Raw genomic sequence first — 19,354 nt, forward strand, 5'->3', positions numbered from 1 at the left:
ATATATAATAAATAAATAAAAATCTAAAAAAATAAAAAATAGTTTTTTTTTATTTTGTTTCAAATGATACTATTTCGAAATTCAAACCCTAGACCCAAAAACTCAACTCTAAACCCTAAACGATCAAACCTAACTATATTTTTTTTTTTTAAATACGAACCCTAAACCTTAAACCATCAATCCTAAACCCTTTTTTTTATAAATACGAATCCTAAACCCTGAAACATCAACTCTACACCCTAAACCCTGAAACATCAACTCTAAACCCTAAAACATAAACTCTAAACCCTAAACCCTAAACTTCAACTCTAAACCCTAAACCAGCAACACTAAATCCTAAACTATCAACACTAAACCCTAAACCCTAAAAAGTAAACTCTAAACCCTAAACCCTAAAAAAAATTAACCCTAAACCCTAAAACATCAACTCTAAATCCTAAACCCCAAACCTTCAACTCTAAACCCTAAACTCTAAACCATAAATCCTAAAACCTAAACCCTAAACCCTAAACCCTAAAACCCTAGAGTTGATGTTTTAGGGTTTAGATTTGAAAGTTTAGGGTTTTAGGGTTTACGTCTATGGTTTAGAGTTCATGTTTTAGGGTTTAGATTTAAAGGTGTAGGGTTTTAGGGTTTAGGGTTTAGAGTTGATGTTTCAGGGTTTAGGGTTTAGAGTTGATGTTTCATGGTTTAAAGTTGATGTTTCATGGTTTAGAGTTGATGTTTAAGTTTAGATTTAAGGTTTACGTTTAGGGTTTAGAGTTGATGTTTTAGGGTTTAGATTTGAAGATTTAGGGTTTAGGGTTTAGAGTTGATGTTTCGGGGTTTAGGATTTAGAGTTGATGTTTCATGGTTTAGGGTTTAGAGTTGATGATTTAGGGTTTAGATTAGTTAACCATTTGTTTTTTTTTTGTCAAAGTTAATCAAAAGATTATAAATGTCTTTTACCCTTCATTAAAGATGAGGGTAAAAGTGGTTAGTGTAAACATGAAAAGTGGTACTTTGAAAATGATATTTTTGGCAATTTTCCATCTTTCTTTAGTATCTTTAAAGATGAAAAATATACAAAATATATTTTTTTTAATACTTTCAAATAGCTTTTTACAATTATTCTTTGTTTATAGAATTTTCAAAAATTAATTTTACTATCAAATATTTTAAAAATATTATAAAAAGAACCTTACAAATATAATTGTAAAAGACTATGTAATAGTAATTTTTCTTTTCTTAACTCCTAAAAAGAATAATAAACTATATATTTGTAATAATTTTTCTTTTTTAGTGTCCAAAAAAATGTAATAATAATTTTTTTTCTAAATCTTTTTAAATCCTAATAAAAGAGAATTGTAACATATTTTTGACACATATCACAATCTTAATAAATTAACTGACACATGTCGCGATCATGTTAATTAGCAATTTTAAAAAACCAAACTTAATATAATAAGATATTATATATACATATATTTTCGCTTTCAATTTTTTTTTACTTTATAAATATTTCCTTTTTATTTTATATTGTTATTTGGAAACTTTTAAAAAAGAAATAATAGTATTTAAATATATATTTTTTTAATTTATTAAGGATATCATAGTAATCAACCAAAATAAGAGTTAATGTGAGTATGACACATAGGAAAGTGATTTCTCGAATAATATTATAGAGATTCTAGTAAATTATTAAGGCATCGCAAAATAATATATTCTTATTTTCTAATTCTATATGGTATAAGAACATTCAATTTTCAGAGATTTAAACTAAAGCTTCAGCGTTATAAATTCTAAGTTTTGAAAATGCTAAATATAGGTGGAGTTGACGATGGTAAAGAAGGTGGCGACGATGATCCAGAAAAGGACGTCAAAGTAGACATTAAGTTCTCCCACGTGATTTAGTGTCTACTTTTTTTTTGTCACAAGATTTAGTGTCTACTTCATAATACTAATATTGGCTTTTTTTAGTACGCTAAGGTTAAGTCAAAAAGATCTCAGTAAAATATTATGTTTTGGTTGGGTAGTGCAAAAGAATAATTGGATCAAGTTGCTATAATCTTTGTTGTTAGTTTCTTCTTTGTTGCTTTTTCTATATTATCTTTTACTATTTGTTTGATTTTCGTTGATGAATTATGAAGTTTTATCTAATTGTTCTTTAAGATTGGAAAATTTTACTGTCCAGATCACCTTTTCCTAAGTGAACATGGAGAGTTTATTTTTGGTCCTAAGCGAATACTGTAAATGATATATGTTTATTTTTTGTGTGTGTTTCTTTCAATAGATTTGGGAAGATAATTTTTTTGGTTTGAACCATTTAGAAAAGGTAATTAAAAATCTAGAAGTGGATGGTGGCGAGGTTCTTACCGGCTTCAATTGTTGATAATTCTTCATGGTAATGGAATTCTTGTTACAAACTATGGCTACTACAAATGCAGTATAAAATTCTAATTAATCGACTGTTTAATATTATCAATGGAGCAATATAAATAGTTTTCTTGTCTCGGTGGTTCCTATTGGAGCAATAAAAAAGAATGGTAACCGTTATCAATTCAGTTTGAAGCTTGGTGTTTTGGACTACTATAAAGATTATCTCTCTTGAGGTTAACTATCTGAGAAGCAAATATGAAATTTTTATATGAAAAATTATAGTCATCTATACGCAAAATAGAGGTGTTATTTACTTTGGATCAATATTACTGGTGTATTCATTTTCTAATTCTGTTTTTTTTTCTAGTTTTCATTATGTAGAATTCTTTGCCTAAAGCTTAATACAATCCAACGTTTAAAAACAAATTAAATACTTTATTATTCTAGAAGTAACCCAATATGAAAACATAATTATATATATATATATATATATATATATATAATATATATATATATATATATATATATATATATATATATATATATATAATATGATTAACGTGGGATATATTGGCCTATGGTAGGATTCATATTAATTTTTAAGGAAAGATGCAATACACTAATAAACTTTTTTCCGGATATGCAAATAGACGGAAAATAGGAGTCCATATCTGATTATGTAACCATGAACAATGTGATTTAGTTTCGAACAACAGAGATATGAAATGTGTTGGTGTCTCGAGCCTCTTTCCTTACCACTTACCACTCACCACACTGTCCTGGATGTATGCATATATTTTTTATTATTTATATAGGAGTTCTACCTTGAAATATAGGATGACCCTATATTACTATATGACATGAAAGATCCATCCATTTGCCAATTATTTGTATTTATCTAAAAGATATATACTGCATAGTGTATAAATACTAAACCAAAAATATGTATGTGCATTGTAATATGGAAAGTTACTTGTACAACTTTTCTTTTTTACTTGTACAACTTATTTATATTCCTTTTTGCTATATCGATGAACCATCTATCGTTTCTCTGTTTTGTTTTGGTATTTATTGTCAGTCATGATCATGATGATGTACCACCTGGACACAGGAAACATGTGGATCAGAAGCTCCCTGCAAAACCAAAAGGACCTCATAGTCCATTGCAATTCAGTGCACAAAGCATCCCACAAGGTCCTACAACTTGCTTTATAAACTCCAAAACAATCATATATGGTGTCATGTATGGCAAGGACATGGCTTCAAGCATCACCAAGTGTAATGGCAACCATTGGGAAAGTAGAGAAGACGGAATCTATCATCAGTGGGCGTCGATGTACGCTTGGGATGCTGCTATATCAAAAGCTTCTTCGTTTGGAGCGAGTTGTATCTCTGTAGGCTACTGTTGGCTTTTTCCTTCTTTTTTTTCACAAAATGGTCGCTGGCCGCAGCAGTAGCGTCAAAAAAAACACAATGACAAAGGCCAATTGAACAGGTTTTGAAAACTAAATCTGAAGCCAACAAATTGACGGAGACACAATTAGTGGAGGTAGCTATCGCTGGTACCTTTCAGTGTCAGATTTATTATTTATTTTTGCTGCAGCGACTGGAAAAACAAATTGGTATTGTCCCGCGGTGTATTTGCCATGGAAATAGGTGTAATTTTTGAACGCTGACGCTGGTTTGCAAAAAGAACAGGGCGAACATGTTTTTCATTCATATCATAACATGTAATGTGCATTCCTTATAGGAAATTCAAGAACAAAGCAATATAAAGATAGACACAACCTTAGACAAGTTTGATAAAATGTCAAAATTGGTTTCAAAGGTGCCATCCGCGAGTAACCACATGAATAAATTACTGCATCCTTTGAATCTTTCAGACATGAAAATAGTCACAGTATGTCGTGACGTTGGCTTCTCCAAGACCTCGGGTCTCATTAGAATGAGTCTCGTTGTATATTGTGGTCCCAAACGAACCATTACACAAGATAACAAGCAGTTAGAAAAGCGACGATATTCATTCGCTTTGGAGCCAATAAAAGAGTACTTCTCATGGAGAGGAGTTTTGGTGGAAGGGTTCACTCCAAAGAGAGGGAAGGGGGAAGATGGTCTCTCATTGTCCCGGCACTAGAAAGTTTGGTTAGCCTTTTGTATTAAGGGTACAAGACTGCAATCTTCAAGCAGTGATTGACTCCGAGCTAAACAAACTTTTTTCTTGGACAAATTACGTGGAGTTTTTATAATTAAGAACCTAAAACAGTTGGGTTACGTTGGTTTCAGATGGTCATCTAGTTTGAATTCAATCGGATACGCAAATTATAAAAATATTTTGATCAGATTACTCTTTTTTACAGCACAACGATTAAAACAATTCAAACTTGAAAATTGGTAATTTCGTATCTATGTGAACAAGATACTACAGTTGTATTCTTATATTTTGTGCAAGCCTGTTTGTTTTACTGTTGTTTGCTGGGAATATGTGAGATTACAAAAACTTCAAAGATCAACTGGATTAATCTTGAATGCATCAAGATTACAATTTCATTGAATGCATTCTTTGAGAAAAACAATTTCCAATGTTTTTAAATCCAACCCGAATATTGAACCAGTCAATTTTTCGGGTCACCGAATATCAAACCAGTCAATTTTTTGGGTCACCGAATATCGAGTCGATTGCGGACACACCATAGTTAAAAAATAAATTAATTTTATTAAATAATTATACATTAGCTATTAAAATATACAAGATATATTTCACGTTTTAAAAATAATATATAGAAAATATTTAAATTTTATTTTTCATTTCACATACAAAATGTCAAAAAACTATTTAACTTCTTTTCATTTTCTTGTAACAGATTAGGAGTTATGACGAAAAATAAAAAGTAAAAAAAATGATTGTTGACTATCACATGATTAACCCTGTAAATTTAACTAATGTATACTTAATGATACTATGTAATTAACATTACTAATTTAATTTTATTCATCCAAAAATTAACGTGGATATCAGAAACTGTTTAGTTAACTTGATCTGGTGGAAAAGGATGCTTTTAGTAATGAAGAAGTCTCGGGTTCAAGTCCATCATACTCCCTTTTGAGTTTATTTTTTTCTTGTATCGTTAATGGCAAATTTGTAATTACATTAATTCTTCTTAGGGTTTTTCGTTTCTTCTGCCGATTTTCATGGCCGCTGAGCACAATTCTAACATGATTTATCATTCTTTTTGCAGTTTTCTCATCATTTGTGCCTCAAAATGTTAGCTTTGTTACCTCACATCCGATTTCAAGCTTTAAACACACTAAAACGTGAGCTTTTTTGATGAATTCGGTTTTTATGAAATCTCCAAGGTTATTTAACACCGAGCGTTCCAACGCTGTATAATCGGTCGAATTAACCACAATGATGGCTTATCAGAAATGAAAACTATTACAGACCAAAGCTATAAAGACAAATTGTCTAGCAAGTTTTGTATTTTAGTCCAGAGTCATAGAGAAGAACGATGGAAACTTTTGAAGCTTAAATGAAGTCCAAAAAAGAGAATCAAGAGAGATATTGAAGATAAAAGGCAACGGAAGTTGTGACTACAACAATAGATCACTTTTTTGTTATTTGATTTGTTTAAAAAAAATGACAAGGCTGTAAATATATGTGTTTCTTAGAAATTGCAGAGACTTTTACAACACTTTTGCATATGATCAAAAAAGTAGGTGGTCCTCTTTGCAAATTAAAACTTAGCGTGATCCATATCTCTAATCGATAACTTAACTCACGATCCATTTTCCCAATTTTCTCCACTTGCAAATCTTCAATTAAGTATATTTGAACTCTTTGTGCTTGCTAACGCGATAACATAATAAATATCATCCCTTGTTGAAAAAAAAATATCTTCCTTGGTAATAGAGAAAAAAACAAAAATAGCAGTAAATCAAGTTTTTGTTCCCAAACTAGTACTCAAGGTCAAAAGTCACAAAAATAGTACTTAATGTTTTATCAAAAATCACAAATTTAGGGTTTAGAATTAAAGGATGGGGTTTAGGGTTTAGGGTTTAGGGTTTAGAATTTAGGGTTTAAGGTTTAGGGTTTAGGGTTTAGAGTTGAGAAATGAGGTTTTGGGGATAACATTTTAAATTTTGAAAAATAAAAAAATTAAAATTTTCAAAGGATAAACTTAGAAATATGCTATTTTGGTCATTTTAGTTTTTTGAGTGCTATTTTTGTGATATAAATGTGCTATTTTGGAGATTTGCCCTTGGCAATATGCTAAATCGCCAAAAAAAAAAAAACATTTGAAGCCGGACTAAGATAATCCATGTAGGAGATCGTAAGATTTCCGTGTGGACCAACGGGCCAATGGGCCCATAAAGATCTTCGGAGGAGGTACTAAACAGCGTGTAGTTTACAGGAATTTATTTGGAACTACACGTTGTTTGTATCTTCAAAACCCTAGTTCCTAATTTTGTTTTCTGTATAAAACCACCAGAAACTTGCATTAAAAAAATCATTAGAAATTTTCTTACGGCTTTCGATCTCTGCCGATCTAGTTTTCTGCTTTTCTTGGTTTATTGTTTTGGCTGTTCTTGGACGGTGACGATTGATATTAAGGTCTCGTTCGTCGTAACATCGGCTGTAAAACGCTAATTTGCCGACCATTCTGTTATATCACCACCCATATTCTGAGTCCATACTTCAGTCTTTTTTTCAATTTCTTATTTTTTACTGGCCGATGATTTAAATAATTTTGACAAGCATATGTCTGAATCAAACCTTGTTGATAAAATCTAATCTTCTCTATGAGGCCAATCTTTGATTAATTCCAAATTCGATTTTTGATTTGCTTTGTGTTTTTCTTAAATTTTATGTTCAATTAGAGGGATAAAAAGAGTTTGGAAAGGGTCAAGTGAGGATTGATTTCGCATAGTTCAGATGATAAAAAATCTTACATGATTACAGTTATCTTTCGCTCCTATCTGATGACCTTTTCCAAAATTTTACATTTATGATCTAATTTGATTATTTTATATTTTATTCTTTTTTATGTTTTATGTCCTTTGATTTTGTTCCATAGAGTTTTTGTATCAATCTGTAAACATTGTAGGTATGATTTTCCATTATAGATCTTAAGTAGTTATTTATCGTCATGATATTTGGTAGATCTTAGAGAGCCAAAATTTTTCCATTGCTATCGTCTTGTTATTTGGATTGACGGTAATATTCTGCTTTCTATCTCTGTTGTTGATTCCTGTTTTAATCGCATGTTTGCAGGTTATATTTTGATTGTCCGGTGTTTACATTCAAAAGATTAAAGTTAATAGTATTTTGATGAGGCATCAAGGTCGTGTAGAAGTTAGCACTGCGATGTCCCAGTGGTCTTTATTCTCTAGAAACGAAGTCTCTTTGCTAATTTAAAATTAGGTTAAATGTTTGGTGTGTAAGTATTGAATTGTCTTATTGGATTATCTTTGCTAATAGACTTTTAATCAAAAATAATTTTGTGAAGTGTTGCTTTTGTCACGAATTATAAAAGCTAAATATGAAAAAACTAATGTGAATTTTGATCTGGAAATGGACGAGTTAATGACCCAGAAGCAAATTCTCATGATCTATGTATCTACTCTGTCGTTGAGATCTAATTCAAATCTGAATATACTCAACCTGATTATGCTGAGTTATACTCAACAAATACATTTTATTAGTGCCGTGGAGGCATTGGTTACATGTCCCATGCTGAGTTGATGACCCAGAAGCAAACTAAGCAAAAGAGGCATTGGCTACATTTTCCATGGAGGCATTGGCTACATGTCCCATGGAACATTTAAAATTCCAAGCGCCCCTTAATTTTCAGTTAAGGTTACATTTCTTTTTGGCTTTTGGCTAAAATAAATGAAAATCTAAAATTTTAGTCAAGAAGTCTGGAATCTCAACAAAAAAGAAAATCCAGTTTTGTGGATGTATATCTACATAAGGTAAAAAGAAGAGAAAATGACACAAAGAACACCAAACAAAGTTTTTTTCCCCAAACTAGCACTCATGATCAGAAATCACAAAAATAAGTTTCACTAAAGGGGTAATTTACCCTTATACCTTCTTCTTTGAGTAATTAAAAAGAAAAATTTGAAATCAATTGTCGCCGTCCTCGTTTCATCGCTTCTTCTTCTCCTCATCGCTGTCTTTCGTCGTCGTCGTCTCTCCCTCGTCGTCTCTCTGTCGTCGTCATCGTCGTCGTCATCGTCGTCGTCTCTCCGTCGTCGTCATCGCCTCTCCGTCGTCGTCTTCGCCTCTCCGTTGATCCGTCGTCGTCGTCTCTCCGTTTATTTATCGTCGTCGTCGTCGTTTCTCAATTGATCTGTCGTTTCTACGTCTATTCATCTCATTCTCTCTCTCGTGTGTCTGATTTGATTAAGGTTTGAATCATTTCATTTTGTTATACATTATCTAGTTTTTGTTATATATTATTCATTTGTTGATGAATTGAAGTTGATTTTGTAGAACAATGGAAGTTTTGTGCATCTGTGGACAATGGATCTCAAAAAATATCTCCAGTGGGAGTTTCTTGTTGATTTGAAGAGGAATGCATCAATCATTTCCATAGAAGAAGATCTACTGTATAAAGATTTGATGAAGATTGTTTCTGAAGATTTTAGTGTTAAAGAGGAAGAAATCAGTTTGAGTTATGGTATTTCATTGGATATGAAATGTATTATTGAAAGTTTCCCCCCACTCTCGATAGGTAATACTTGTCAGCTCAGAACTTTCATTTCCAAGACTAGAACATTTGATGGAACCTGTCGTTTGTGTGTTAAGGTTTGTATGATTTTTTTCTTCCTTAGACTTTTCAGGATATGCTTCATAATCAAGTATTATGCCTTACAGAACTACTCGACTTTTGCAGGTTAGTACTGATCCAGCTAGCTGTAACACTCAAGCTTTTGATACATTTGCTTCTCCTGTTCCATTAAATGCCAATCCAATGATTCTTTCTACTGTGCAGAGAGAAAAACAGGTACATTGTCCCTAATTCCCTTTTTCTGTTTGTGTTTATATGATATGCTTCATAATCAAGTATTATGCCTTACAGAACTACTTGACTTTTGCAGAGTATTCTATATGAAGGTGTTTCTACAGTTCCTCTGAATGCTCTTCCGGATTTTAGTCCTGTCCATATTGGACTTTTGCAGGTTAGTACTGATCCAGCTAGCTGTAACACTCAAGCTTCTGATACATTTGCTTCTCCTGTTCCATTGAATGCCAATCCAATGATTCTTTCTACTGTGCAGAGAGAAAAACAGGTACATTGTCCCTAATTCCCTTTTTCTGTTTGTGTTTGCATGATATGCTTCATAATCAAGTATTATGCCTTACAGAACTACTCGACTTTTGCAGAGTCTTCTATATGAAGGTGTTTCTACAGTTCCTCTGAATGCTCTTCCGGATTTTAGCCCTGTCCATATTGGACTTTCACCAACCACGAGAGGAGCTGGCGATATTAAGGTGAATAGCTATTTTAAGACAAAGAGAGAGTTGATGTTGAGGATGAAGAAATGGGCTTTAGAGTGGAAGTTTGAGTACAAGACTGTCTCTTCTAACAAGTCAAGAGTGCTTTTGAGTTGTGTTGATGAAAATTGCACGTGGAGGATGCGTGCTACCAAGCTACCTCTTTCAGATTTTTTCGTTGTTAAAAAGTATGTTCATGAGCATACATGCGATACAACACACAGGAAAGCCAACCACAGACAAGCATCTGCAAAGTTGTTGGGTTCTTTGATTTGCAGCAATTATGGAGAAAAAAAGGAAGGTCTCAAACCGAAACAGATCATTGAACAGGTCAGGATGCTGCATGGTGTTCACATCAATTACAAACAAGCTTGGAGAGTGAGAGAAGAAGCTCAGATTTTGGTTAGAGGGACTCCTGAAGACAGCTATTACAATTTGTCTAGGTGGTTGTATAAAATCACAGAAACAAACCCTGGTTCCTTGACTTATCAACATGTGGATGCTGCAGGAAAGTTCAAGTATGCATTTGTGGCTTTTGGTCCTTCGATAAGGGGATTTCATTGATGAGGAGAGTTATTGCAGTAGATGGTACATTTCTGAAGGGAAAATTCAATGGGACTTTATTGGCAGCTTGTGCTCAAGATGGGAATTATCATCTATATCCTCTCGCCTTTGCAGTGGTTGACGCAGAAAATGGCGCCTCTTGGAAATGGTTCTTTAGAGGTTTGAGCCAGAAGATCCCGGACGCTTCGGATCTTGTTTTTGTATCAGACAGGGCTAACTCCATTTCTTCAGCGTTGGAGGATGTATATCCCTTATCTCACCATGGAATTTGCAGGATCCATCTGCTCCGCAACATCACTCCTACATATGCGAAGACTGGGTTGCTACCTCTGGTGGAAAGCGCTGCTGATGCCTATACGTGTCACGAGTTCTGGTTAATCTTCAAGGACATAAAGGATAAATGTCCTGAATTGGCTAAGTATCTGGAAGATTCTGATTTTAGGAAGTGGGCACGAAGCTATGCGCCTGCGAACAGGTATAATATCATGACTACCAACATTGCAGAGTCTCTCAATTCTATGTTGAGGATGCCTCGTGAGTTGCCCATTATCTCTCTCCTTGAAACTATCAGATTGACGATGACCACTTGGTTTTTTGAGCGACGCGAAGCGGCTGCGAAACATAAGCACCTGGTTACTCCAAAAGTTGTGCAGAAATTGGTATCTAGGTTAGGGGCCGCAATGTTGTTGAATGTGTATCAAGTTGATCGAAGCGAGTTTGAGGTGAAGAATGAAACAATGAAGTTTGTTGTTGACTTGGAGAAGCGGCATTGCACATGTAATGTTTTCGACATTGACAAGATCCCCTGCATCCATGCCATCGCTGCTGCTAAGCATATCAAGAGAGATGAAAACCTTTTTGTTGATGCTTCTCACTTGACAGAAACGTGGGCTAAAGCTTATGCTGAAAGCATACATCCTGGTGGAGAGTTGTCAACGTCCACCTATCCAGAGAATATTGATGAACTGTCTTGCCCACCTCCAGCTACCAAAAAGAAAAGTGGACGCCCTCCTACAAAGAGAAAGAGATCCGTTGGCGAGTTTGGGGTTCCTGGATCTAAATCTCAGTCCCACAAGTGCAGCAGATGTGGCACAGGAGGGCACAACAAGAGCACATGCGAGAGGCCTATAGGATGAAGTTCTACATTTTTATTGATTATTATTTGGATGTTGGCTATTTGATGGTTACATGATATGCACCAGACCATATACATTTTTTCTTTTGGAACCCTATCCCGAATAAGTATGATTTCTTCCAAATTTTGTAATATACAACATTATCTTTTGATCTCATTTCAATTCTTAGTTTAAACTTCTTTGCTAGAAAAAAACACAGTAATATTCAACTATTCTGGAATCCCATCCAGAAATCCCGAGTTCCTTTCCAAGGTTTATAATACAACATTTTCTGTTAAGAATATTTATGTGGAAAAGTGTAACAGATGATTCTCCTCGGTCTAGCGGCTAAAACACTTATCTGTCAAAATTGTAATGCTTGACTCGACCCGGGTTCGATGCCCATACTAATCAGAGTTTTTAAAAAAAATTTAAGTTGAATAAAAATAAAAGAAATATATAACTTTACTTACAACATGTAATGACTGAAATCAACTTGGCCTAGTGGCTACTACACCTTAATTCCCTCTTTCCTCCTAGTCATCTCCAGGTTCGAATCCTAGTAGATGTGTATATATATATTTTTTTTCCTCCAAATTATCAAATTTTCCAAATATGTAGATATTAATCCTTAGTTTTGATCTCATTTCATTTTTTTCTAGTTTAAGAAAGAAGCACACTAATATTCATGTATATTATTCATGCATACTCTGGAAGCCCATCCTGAACTATCAAAGATCTTTCCAATGTATTATACTATATATTATATGGCTAAATTCAATTATGTGGAAGCAACTAACAGATGATTCTCCTCAGCCTAGCGGCTAAACCACCAAACCTATGATACCGAAACATTTGTTCGACCCGGGTTCGACTCTCCTACGAGTAATGGTTGATTTTTTTTTTTTTGTTCAAGCATATATCTCAGGAATCGAAGAGTCTCTTCCAAACGACATCGAGTTGCTTGAAGATATTATCATTTATCTCAGTAACCGTTCAATAATCGAAAGGTTGCTTTCTAAACCATTTTATAGTAATCGAAGGGTTACTTTTCGTTCTATATATACAAGGGAAGATATCAGATCTCTCTTTTACTGACTTTCATTTCTTCTGTGTTTTTTCTTTTCTCATTCATCAAGTTTCAATGGAAGGGTCAAAGAAGATGATGAAGCGTCCCATAAAGGAGGTTTACGGATCTGATGCTTCCGATGGTTTCAACAAAGGAAAGGCGGAAACTGTGGAACGTTACAGGGCTCTTCTTCGTTTGTCCAACGAACACAGGCTATCTGAAATTGAATGGCATCAGGCAGCCAGCAAAGCAAATTCCATTGCTTCCCAAATCGAGTTGCTTGAAGAGATTATTAAGGCTAAAGGAAAATTTGACTTCACTGCTGAGTTGGAAAAACTCAAAGAAGAACTCATGGAAGCGGATGGAATGCTTGCTGATGTGAAGGTCAAAGTTCCTGATTGGTGTAAGCTTGAGGAAAAGTGGCTGTTGGATGAGTAATCTCATGTTATGATCTTCTCTTTTTTTATGTTTTAAAGCTTATGTTTTAAGAAACCACATTATGATTTGTTTTAAGAAACCACATTATGATTTATTTTAAGAAACCACATTATGAGTAATCTCATGTTATCATCTTCTTTTGTGTTGTGTTTCAGTCAAAACAAAACAAAAACACTGATTAAAATGTAGAGGATTAGTGGTCTTATATCTGGCTAATCTCGGTTTCATATTCGTTTCTGGAAAGCCATCCTGAATTTGACATAAAATGCGGTTAAATTCATTTATGTGGACACATATATCAGATGATTCACCTAAGCCTAGCACACTTTTATTCATCTTTCGAGAGTTCACGAGTTCAATCCAAATCGGATCACATTCTTTTTCATTTTTTTTGTAAACATTAAAGGAATTTGTTTTTGGAAAGCTATCCTGAATACCTAAAATGATATCCAGATTATATAAATCTATCGTCGGTGATTAAATAAATTCACATTTACACTGTTATCGAATATCCACCATAGCCTAGTGGCAAGCCCTTCTACTCTTAGTGTACCCTTATCACACAATAAGCCGTGTTCGATCCCCGTTGTGTATACTCACATTTTTTTCTGTTTTTAATTAAATATTCAAAAGTTAACGAGTTCAATTGACATCGGATCACATTCTTTTTCATTTTTTTTGTAAACTTTAAAGGAATTTGCTAGGCTATGGTGCATTTTGCTTTCTCACTCTTTTTCTGGAAACCCATCCTAAAAGTACCATAAGCATTTGACAATTCATCAAGACATCCTAAAAAATTTTCAATAACAATCTAAATGAAAAAAACGTTAGGGATAATTCATTACAAACTTAAACTTAAACGTTAGGGATAATTAACGTCAAAGTAGAAAAACAGAGTAAAAAACAGAACAAATATGACATTTTCACTTCCTTTGACCTTCCTGGAAATCTTTATCCATAAACTGGTCGAAGATCTCACAACATAGCTTGCTTCGTAAGTCCATCGCAGTTTCATCATTTATATTAGCCATGCTCTTCAATCCCAGTGACCTGCATTCCAGCATCTTCACAACAAAAATACCACAGTTGTATGGAAATTTTGTCTTTGGAAGCCCTTCTGCAAACTTAACTTGAAATGGACTGATATCTTCGAAATTAACCTCTTCACCAAGAAGTTCCATCTTTATGGCACTAATCAACACTGTCATAAATACCCAAAATTATACAATAAATTAATCACCAACAGACAACAAAATGAATATGTAAAAATGCATCACAAGCACAAGCAGCAAGAGACAAACTTTTATTTTCTAAATTAGCTAAAATTCTTTTTTCAGGATACGCATACTTTCACAATCCTATCCATAATCAATGTAACAATATAAATAAAACTGATTTTTCTACACTGAATGATAAAATTAATAAATCACAAAGAGTTTTTACCTGCCAGTTCTTGGATTTGATTAAGAGCACGTTTGATATTTGCTTTTGGAAGACCACAATGGAAGAGTGTGATTGTGTTATCAATCAATTGTATCTCCACCCCAATATAGTGATAGCTCAACTTATCTTCAATGACACCATATATAACATCAACATCTTCCAGCCATACCTTCTTTGGATGTATTAAACCTTTCACAAGTTCGCCTACACAGCCCTCCAATAACGTTTGTTTTTTCTTATGTGGCTTCCTGACAGATTCATAAGCGTACCCAACCACTTCTAAGAATCTGACTGGTACAAAGCATGCTGCTGGAAGATTGTTGTTGCGGAACCAAGCACCTTGCTCAACCCTCTTACAATTTAGCATTTCAAATGCAACATTTATGTGCTGCCAATGTAACAATATAGTTAGAAACTTCATATAGAACTGCTATAACATGGACATCTAACATAGCTCAACTCAACCTCTTCCTAAACATATGACACAATCAAATATCCACAAAGCATTATTACCACTCAATAAGAATCGAAACAGAGTTTGTAAATACAAAACTCAATCATATCCTTTTCCTAATCACATTGCATCATCCAGAACCACATTAATTATTAACATTAAATAAATAGAAGACAGAACAGAGTGTTGATTACCTCTTTGTTGAGATTCTTTTCTGCATCGTCCATTTTTTGAAAGAACTCTTTTTCAATTTCTCTTCCATTGATATAAAACGGTCTGTAGTTGATAAAATTAACTAGTATCAATCGAAACTTTTACAAAATAAATTAGGAATATTTATGCAAGGACAAAAAGTTGCTTACACACGATATATGCCCCGTAGATCCATCCAGTGTGCAAGCCTTGAAAACCGAGGAAATTCAGGTGTCACAAATGGATCAATTGGAAGGATTACCTCAGGTGTTACAGGCATAGGAGGGTTTCTAGGTCGTATTGGCCTCTTCTCTTCTCGCTGTAGAAAAGGAAGCAAATCTACTGGCTGAGCATTTGCTTTCTTCTTCTTCTTACAAGCGACAGCCTTCGCCTTCCCCTTTTTGAATGACAAAAATTCAGATACATTTATATCTTAATTCCTAGTATGATGTATAAATATTTCATACCTTTTTATCACCATCTCCTTCACTTGGATTCACACTCTGCGTCTGCTCTTCTTCTATCTGAAAAACAATACCGAGATATTAAACAAATGACATTATTTTTCAATTCAAGTTATCCAAGGCATTTGTTTTACCTTTTCTGTCATCTTCCAAACACCATCTACCCATTTTCTTGGTTTTCGCATCTCAGAATGGTTGAAGTGAATTTGTTCAGTAGAATTGTTCAAAGAGACAAAACACGTGCCATCAAACAAAATGACTTTAACTTTTCCAGCGCACCAGGCACCATTGTCGAACACCTCTACGTCATCCATTAGCTCATAACTTTTCTTCGCTCCAGGTCTCTCAGGTGGTGGTTGAGGACGTATTCTGTCAATTGATACACGTGTCTCAACACTCCTTTTCCTCTTCTTTTCGTCCAGAGACGGTGCGGAGTACTCAACTTTCACCATCTCAACCCCATCAACCAAATATGTTGCCAACACATTTCCTGGATACCATTTATGACAAGTATTGTCATCTTGTGATGAAATCTCCACATTTGCTCCGATCTCAAAGGTATTTTGAACTCTGCTTTCTACATCCTGTGATGGTTTAGATTCAAGGATATCCAGTCATTTTGATAGTTGCTTTATATTTATTAAAGGTTTTAAAATAAAAGTAATACCTTATTTTGCTCGTGAGTCTCCTGAATGTTTGGTGAAATGTTCTCATTCATAAGCTCGTGAGTCTCCTGAATTCAGGAATGGTTTCATGAACACGTACAAGGGCTTCCAAAAATTACTTGAAAAGTCCATTTTTTTAAAGAATGTACCTGTTGCGTCTGAATTGGAGTAAGGACTGGAGTCTCAATATTCTGTTGAGCTATTGGAGAACCAGGTGTCTCTTTCGTGATCTCATTCATAGGCTCTCGTGTATCCTGAAGTCAGGAATGGGATTATGAACACGTACAAGAACTTCCAAAAATTAATTGAAGTACAACCAAATTCATAATTTTATAAATACCAACAGTTTTCAAAATTATACTTGCCTCATTGTTAAGTTGTTCATCTGCTTGATCTGTATTGGCTTCACCTTGTCTGGAAGCCGTCTCATGAAATGGAGTTGTGTCAGTCTGTGCAAGTAGAACAAAAATTAGGAAGGCAATCCTAAATATGTATAACATCTTCCAAAATTACTTGACAACTCAAAAAAAAAACTGAATCAAGAACTAGATAAACATTAATTTTAATTTCCGAAAAAAAGTTACCTCATTGTTTGGAGTTTCATATGAAGTAACTCTTTGTAGTTTCTCTAGTTTTGTCACACGTTCTTTAATCTGTTTCCTGTCTTTTTCAATCAAACACAAACGATCGTTCATGATCCTTAAATTATCTCCCACCATCTCGCTGATTCTGTTGATCTTTGATTCCAAAGACTCCTCCTGATACGAAGAAGAAGCTTGACTCATCCCTCCATTCCCAAACAGTAAAGATGCTCTTCTTATTTGTTCATTAGCACCGTATAGGTCTACTGACATGTTTCGCCAATCTCTAATTTTAAACTTATAACCTCTCTTGGATAAATCGGCCATGTCATCCAGATCTTTATTAGCTTCGTCTTCCATGCAAACATCAGCTTCTGGATCATTAGGAATAGGAGGTAGGATGCATATGACCTTAAGCTGAAACCAAAAAAATAATTAGCTTTTAAATGGAGAATCATAAGGCAAAACAGAAACAAGAAAAAAATAATGTAAAAACTAACATGATCTTTGATTTCAATTAGGAGAACATCTATCAGCTGTGGAGAAGCTATTTGAAGGTACTTCTCACACAAAAATATTGGGGTAGACGGTTGAACGCTCAGAATAGGAACCACTTGACTGAATGCATACTGTAGCAAAGGTACTGACTCAAGTATCCATATAAGAAATGCCATAGGGAATCCTTGCAAATCATAATTGTTTTTGTCGAGGCTTTTGTCGACAGCTCTCTGAAGTGATTTTAACAGCAAATTATAAGCTGTTCTCCCCCATGGGTATGTCATCAAGACATCCATATCCTGCGCTATTTTCACATAATCCAAAGTAAAAGTTGTGCCACCGTCGAGAAGGCTCTTCTGTAGTAGTATGCTCTCAATCAGGAGGAGCATTGCAAGGCAGAATCTCTCATCAGAAGCATCTTCTCTTGTGTTTCTGAGCTGCTTCTCCACATCCTTTACTGTATGAGTACGCCCTTTTAGAAAGTCCCACTTAAATCTCTCGGTTTCCTCTCGTGGTTCTCTTGCTTCACCACTACATTTCAAACCAGTCACCATGTGGAATTCTCTTATAGAGAACCTCATTGGCTGAGCACCAAAATGGAACCAGGATTCGTGTCTCTTCACTGTCTTGATGCTTTTGGTGAGAACTGCGTGCACTATCTTAGCTGATAATTTCAAAGACCTCTCTCCAAGCTTGATCACCGGACCCAAAAACGTCCCTCTTATTCTGTTGAACTCATCATTTCCTAGAATTTCCTTAACAGTTTTGATATAAGCAACTATCGAGTGTTGGTTTATCGATATCGTCTTCTCTGGCTCTGATCCAATCGGATATCTCAGCTCAGGCAGTGCTAGTCTTAATGGTAATGGATCTCCCATCTTGTTTCAGGAAGGGTTTCCTGAAACAATACAAATCCTTCCTGAAGTCTATACACATGCTTTCACATGAACTAGAATTCTACCAATCATATTAGGTTAAAACGAGCAAGTCTATACACAAGCAAAAACCAGGAGACCAATCTCTCAGAAAGAAAACACACATAAGGTTGAATCTGCAGGAAGGGTTTCCTGAAACAATACAAATCCTTCCTGAAGTCTATACACATGCTTTCACATGAACTAGAATTCTACCAATCATATTAGGTTAAAACGAGCAAGTCTATACACAAGCAAAAACCAGGAGACCAATCTCTCAGAAAGAAAACACACATAAGGTTGAATCTGCAGGAAGGGTTTCCTGAAACAATACAAATCCTTCCTGAAGTCTATACACATGCTTTCACATGAACTAGAATTCTACCAATCATATTAGGTTAAAACGAGCAAGTCTATACACAAGCAAAAACCAGGAGACCAATCTCTCAGAAAGAAAACACACATAAGGTTGAATCTGCAGGAAGGGTTTCCTGAAACAATACAAATCCTTCCTGAAGTCTATACACATGCTTTCACATGAACTAGAATTCTACCAATCATATTAGGTTAAAACGAGCAAGTCTATACACAAGCAAAAACCAGGAGACCAATCTCTCAGAAAGAAAACACACATAAGGTTGAATCTGCAACATACCTTAAAGAGATAGAGCTCTAGAAATGGTTTTTCTCGGAGAATAGAGAGAGCTCGCGTAAAAGATCGAGAGAGAGAGAGTTCTGGAGATGGGTTTTCGTCGGAGATCGAGAGATATGGAGATGAGAGAGAGATTCGAGAGGCGGAGACGAGTGAGATTCGAGAAGTTAGAAACGGCGAGAGTGTTGAGACGGCAAAAGTTTTGTCTTTTTCCAATCGAAATGTATTGGTTTTGGAAACCTATCCTATATTAATTGGTTTAAGTATGCTTATGTAATATTCTTTAACAGATGATTCACTTCAGACCAGCGGTTAAACCGAGGCATTTCATAACACAAAAGTCTCTCTATCCCCGGGTTCGATAAGTGGTGGATTCAAAATCAATTTTAATTTTTTTTGTGTTATAGTTTAGAGTTAAATACAATTAAATGTAATCCATTAACAGATGA

At 34.6% G+C, this 19,354-nt stretch overlaps 3 protein-coding genes, 1 long non-coding RNA gene and 2 other non-coding genes across 6 annotated transcripts; 4 read left to right on the forward strand and 2 right to left on the reverse strand.

Moving 5' to 3' along the window:
* Positions 1 to 6,496: 6,496 nt before the first annotated feature.
* LOC125590722 lies at positions 6,497 to 9,113 on the forward strand. The gene is made up of 2 exons (XR_007326726.1): positions 6,497 to 8,766; positions 8,852 to 9,113. It is a non-coding gene; the product is annotated as an uncharacterized LOC125590722 (long non-coding RNA).
* On the forward strand, positions 6,945 to 7,046 carry LOC125590986. The gene has a single exon (XR_007326978.1). It is a non-coding gene; the product is annotated as a small nucleolar RNA Z43 (small nucleolar RNA).
* LOC125590984 lies at positions 7,254 to 7,344 on the forward strand. The gene has a single exon (XR_007326976.1). It is a non-coding gene; the product is annotated as a small nucleolar RNA snR60/Z15/Z230/Z193/J17 (small nucleolar RNA).
* A 1,306-nt stretch (positions 9,114 to 10,419) lies between the features above and the next one.
* Positions 10,420 to 11,556, forward strand: LOC125590443. The gene has a single exon (XM_048764007.1). The coding sequence runs from the start codon at positions 10,420 to 10,422 to the stop codon at positions 11,554 to 11,556; it is 1,137 nt and encodes a 378-aa protein (XP_048619964.1).
* Positions 11,557 to 14,326: 2,770 nt separating this feature from the next.
* LOC125590723 lies at positions 14,327 to 15,502 on the reverse strand. The gene is made up of 3 exons (XM_048764468.1): positions 15,302 to 15,502; positions 15,134 to 15,215; positions 14,327 to 14,873 (listed from the first exon to the last, which is right to left on the reverse strand). The coding sequence occupies exons 1-3, from the start codon at positions 15,409 to 15,411 to the stop codon at positions 14,469 to 14,471; spliced, it is 597 nt and encodes a 198-aa protein (XP_048620425.1). The 5' UTR covers positions 15,412 to 15,502; the 3' UTR covers positions 14,327 to 14,468.
* Positions 15,422 to 18,217, reverse strand: LOC111209570. The gene is made up of 9 exons (XM_022709543.2): positions 17,342 to 18,217; positions 16,845 to 17,258; positions 16,626 to 16,709; positions 16,410 to 16,514; positions 16,263 to 16,328; positions 15,730 to 16,179; positions 15,599 to 15,655; positions 15,507 to 15,528; positions 15,422 to 15,450 (listed from the first exon to the last, which is right to left on the reverse strand). Exons 1-9 carry the CDS (start codon positions 18,215 to 18,217, stop codon positions 15,422 to 15,424), a joined length of 2,103 nt encoding a protein of 700 aa, XP_022565264.2.
* Between the last annotated feature and the right edge of the window lie 1,137 nt (positions 18,218 to 19,354).

The sequence above is a fragment of the Brassica napus genome, chromosome C7 (genome assembly GCF_020379485.1).
Source record: "Brassica napus cultivar Da-Ae chromosome C7, Da-Ae, whole genome shotgun sequence".
Lineage (NCBI taxonomy): Eukaryota > Viridiplantae > Streptophyta > Magnoliopsida > Brassicales > Brassicaceae > Brassica > Brassica napus.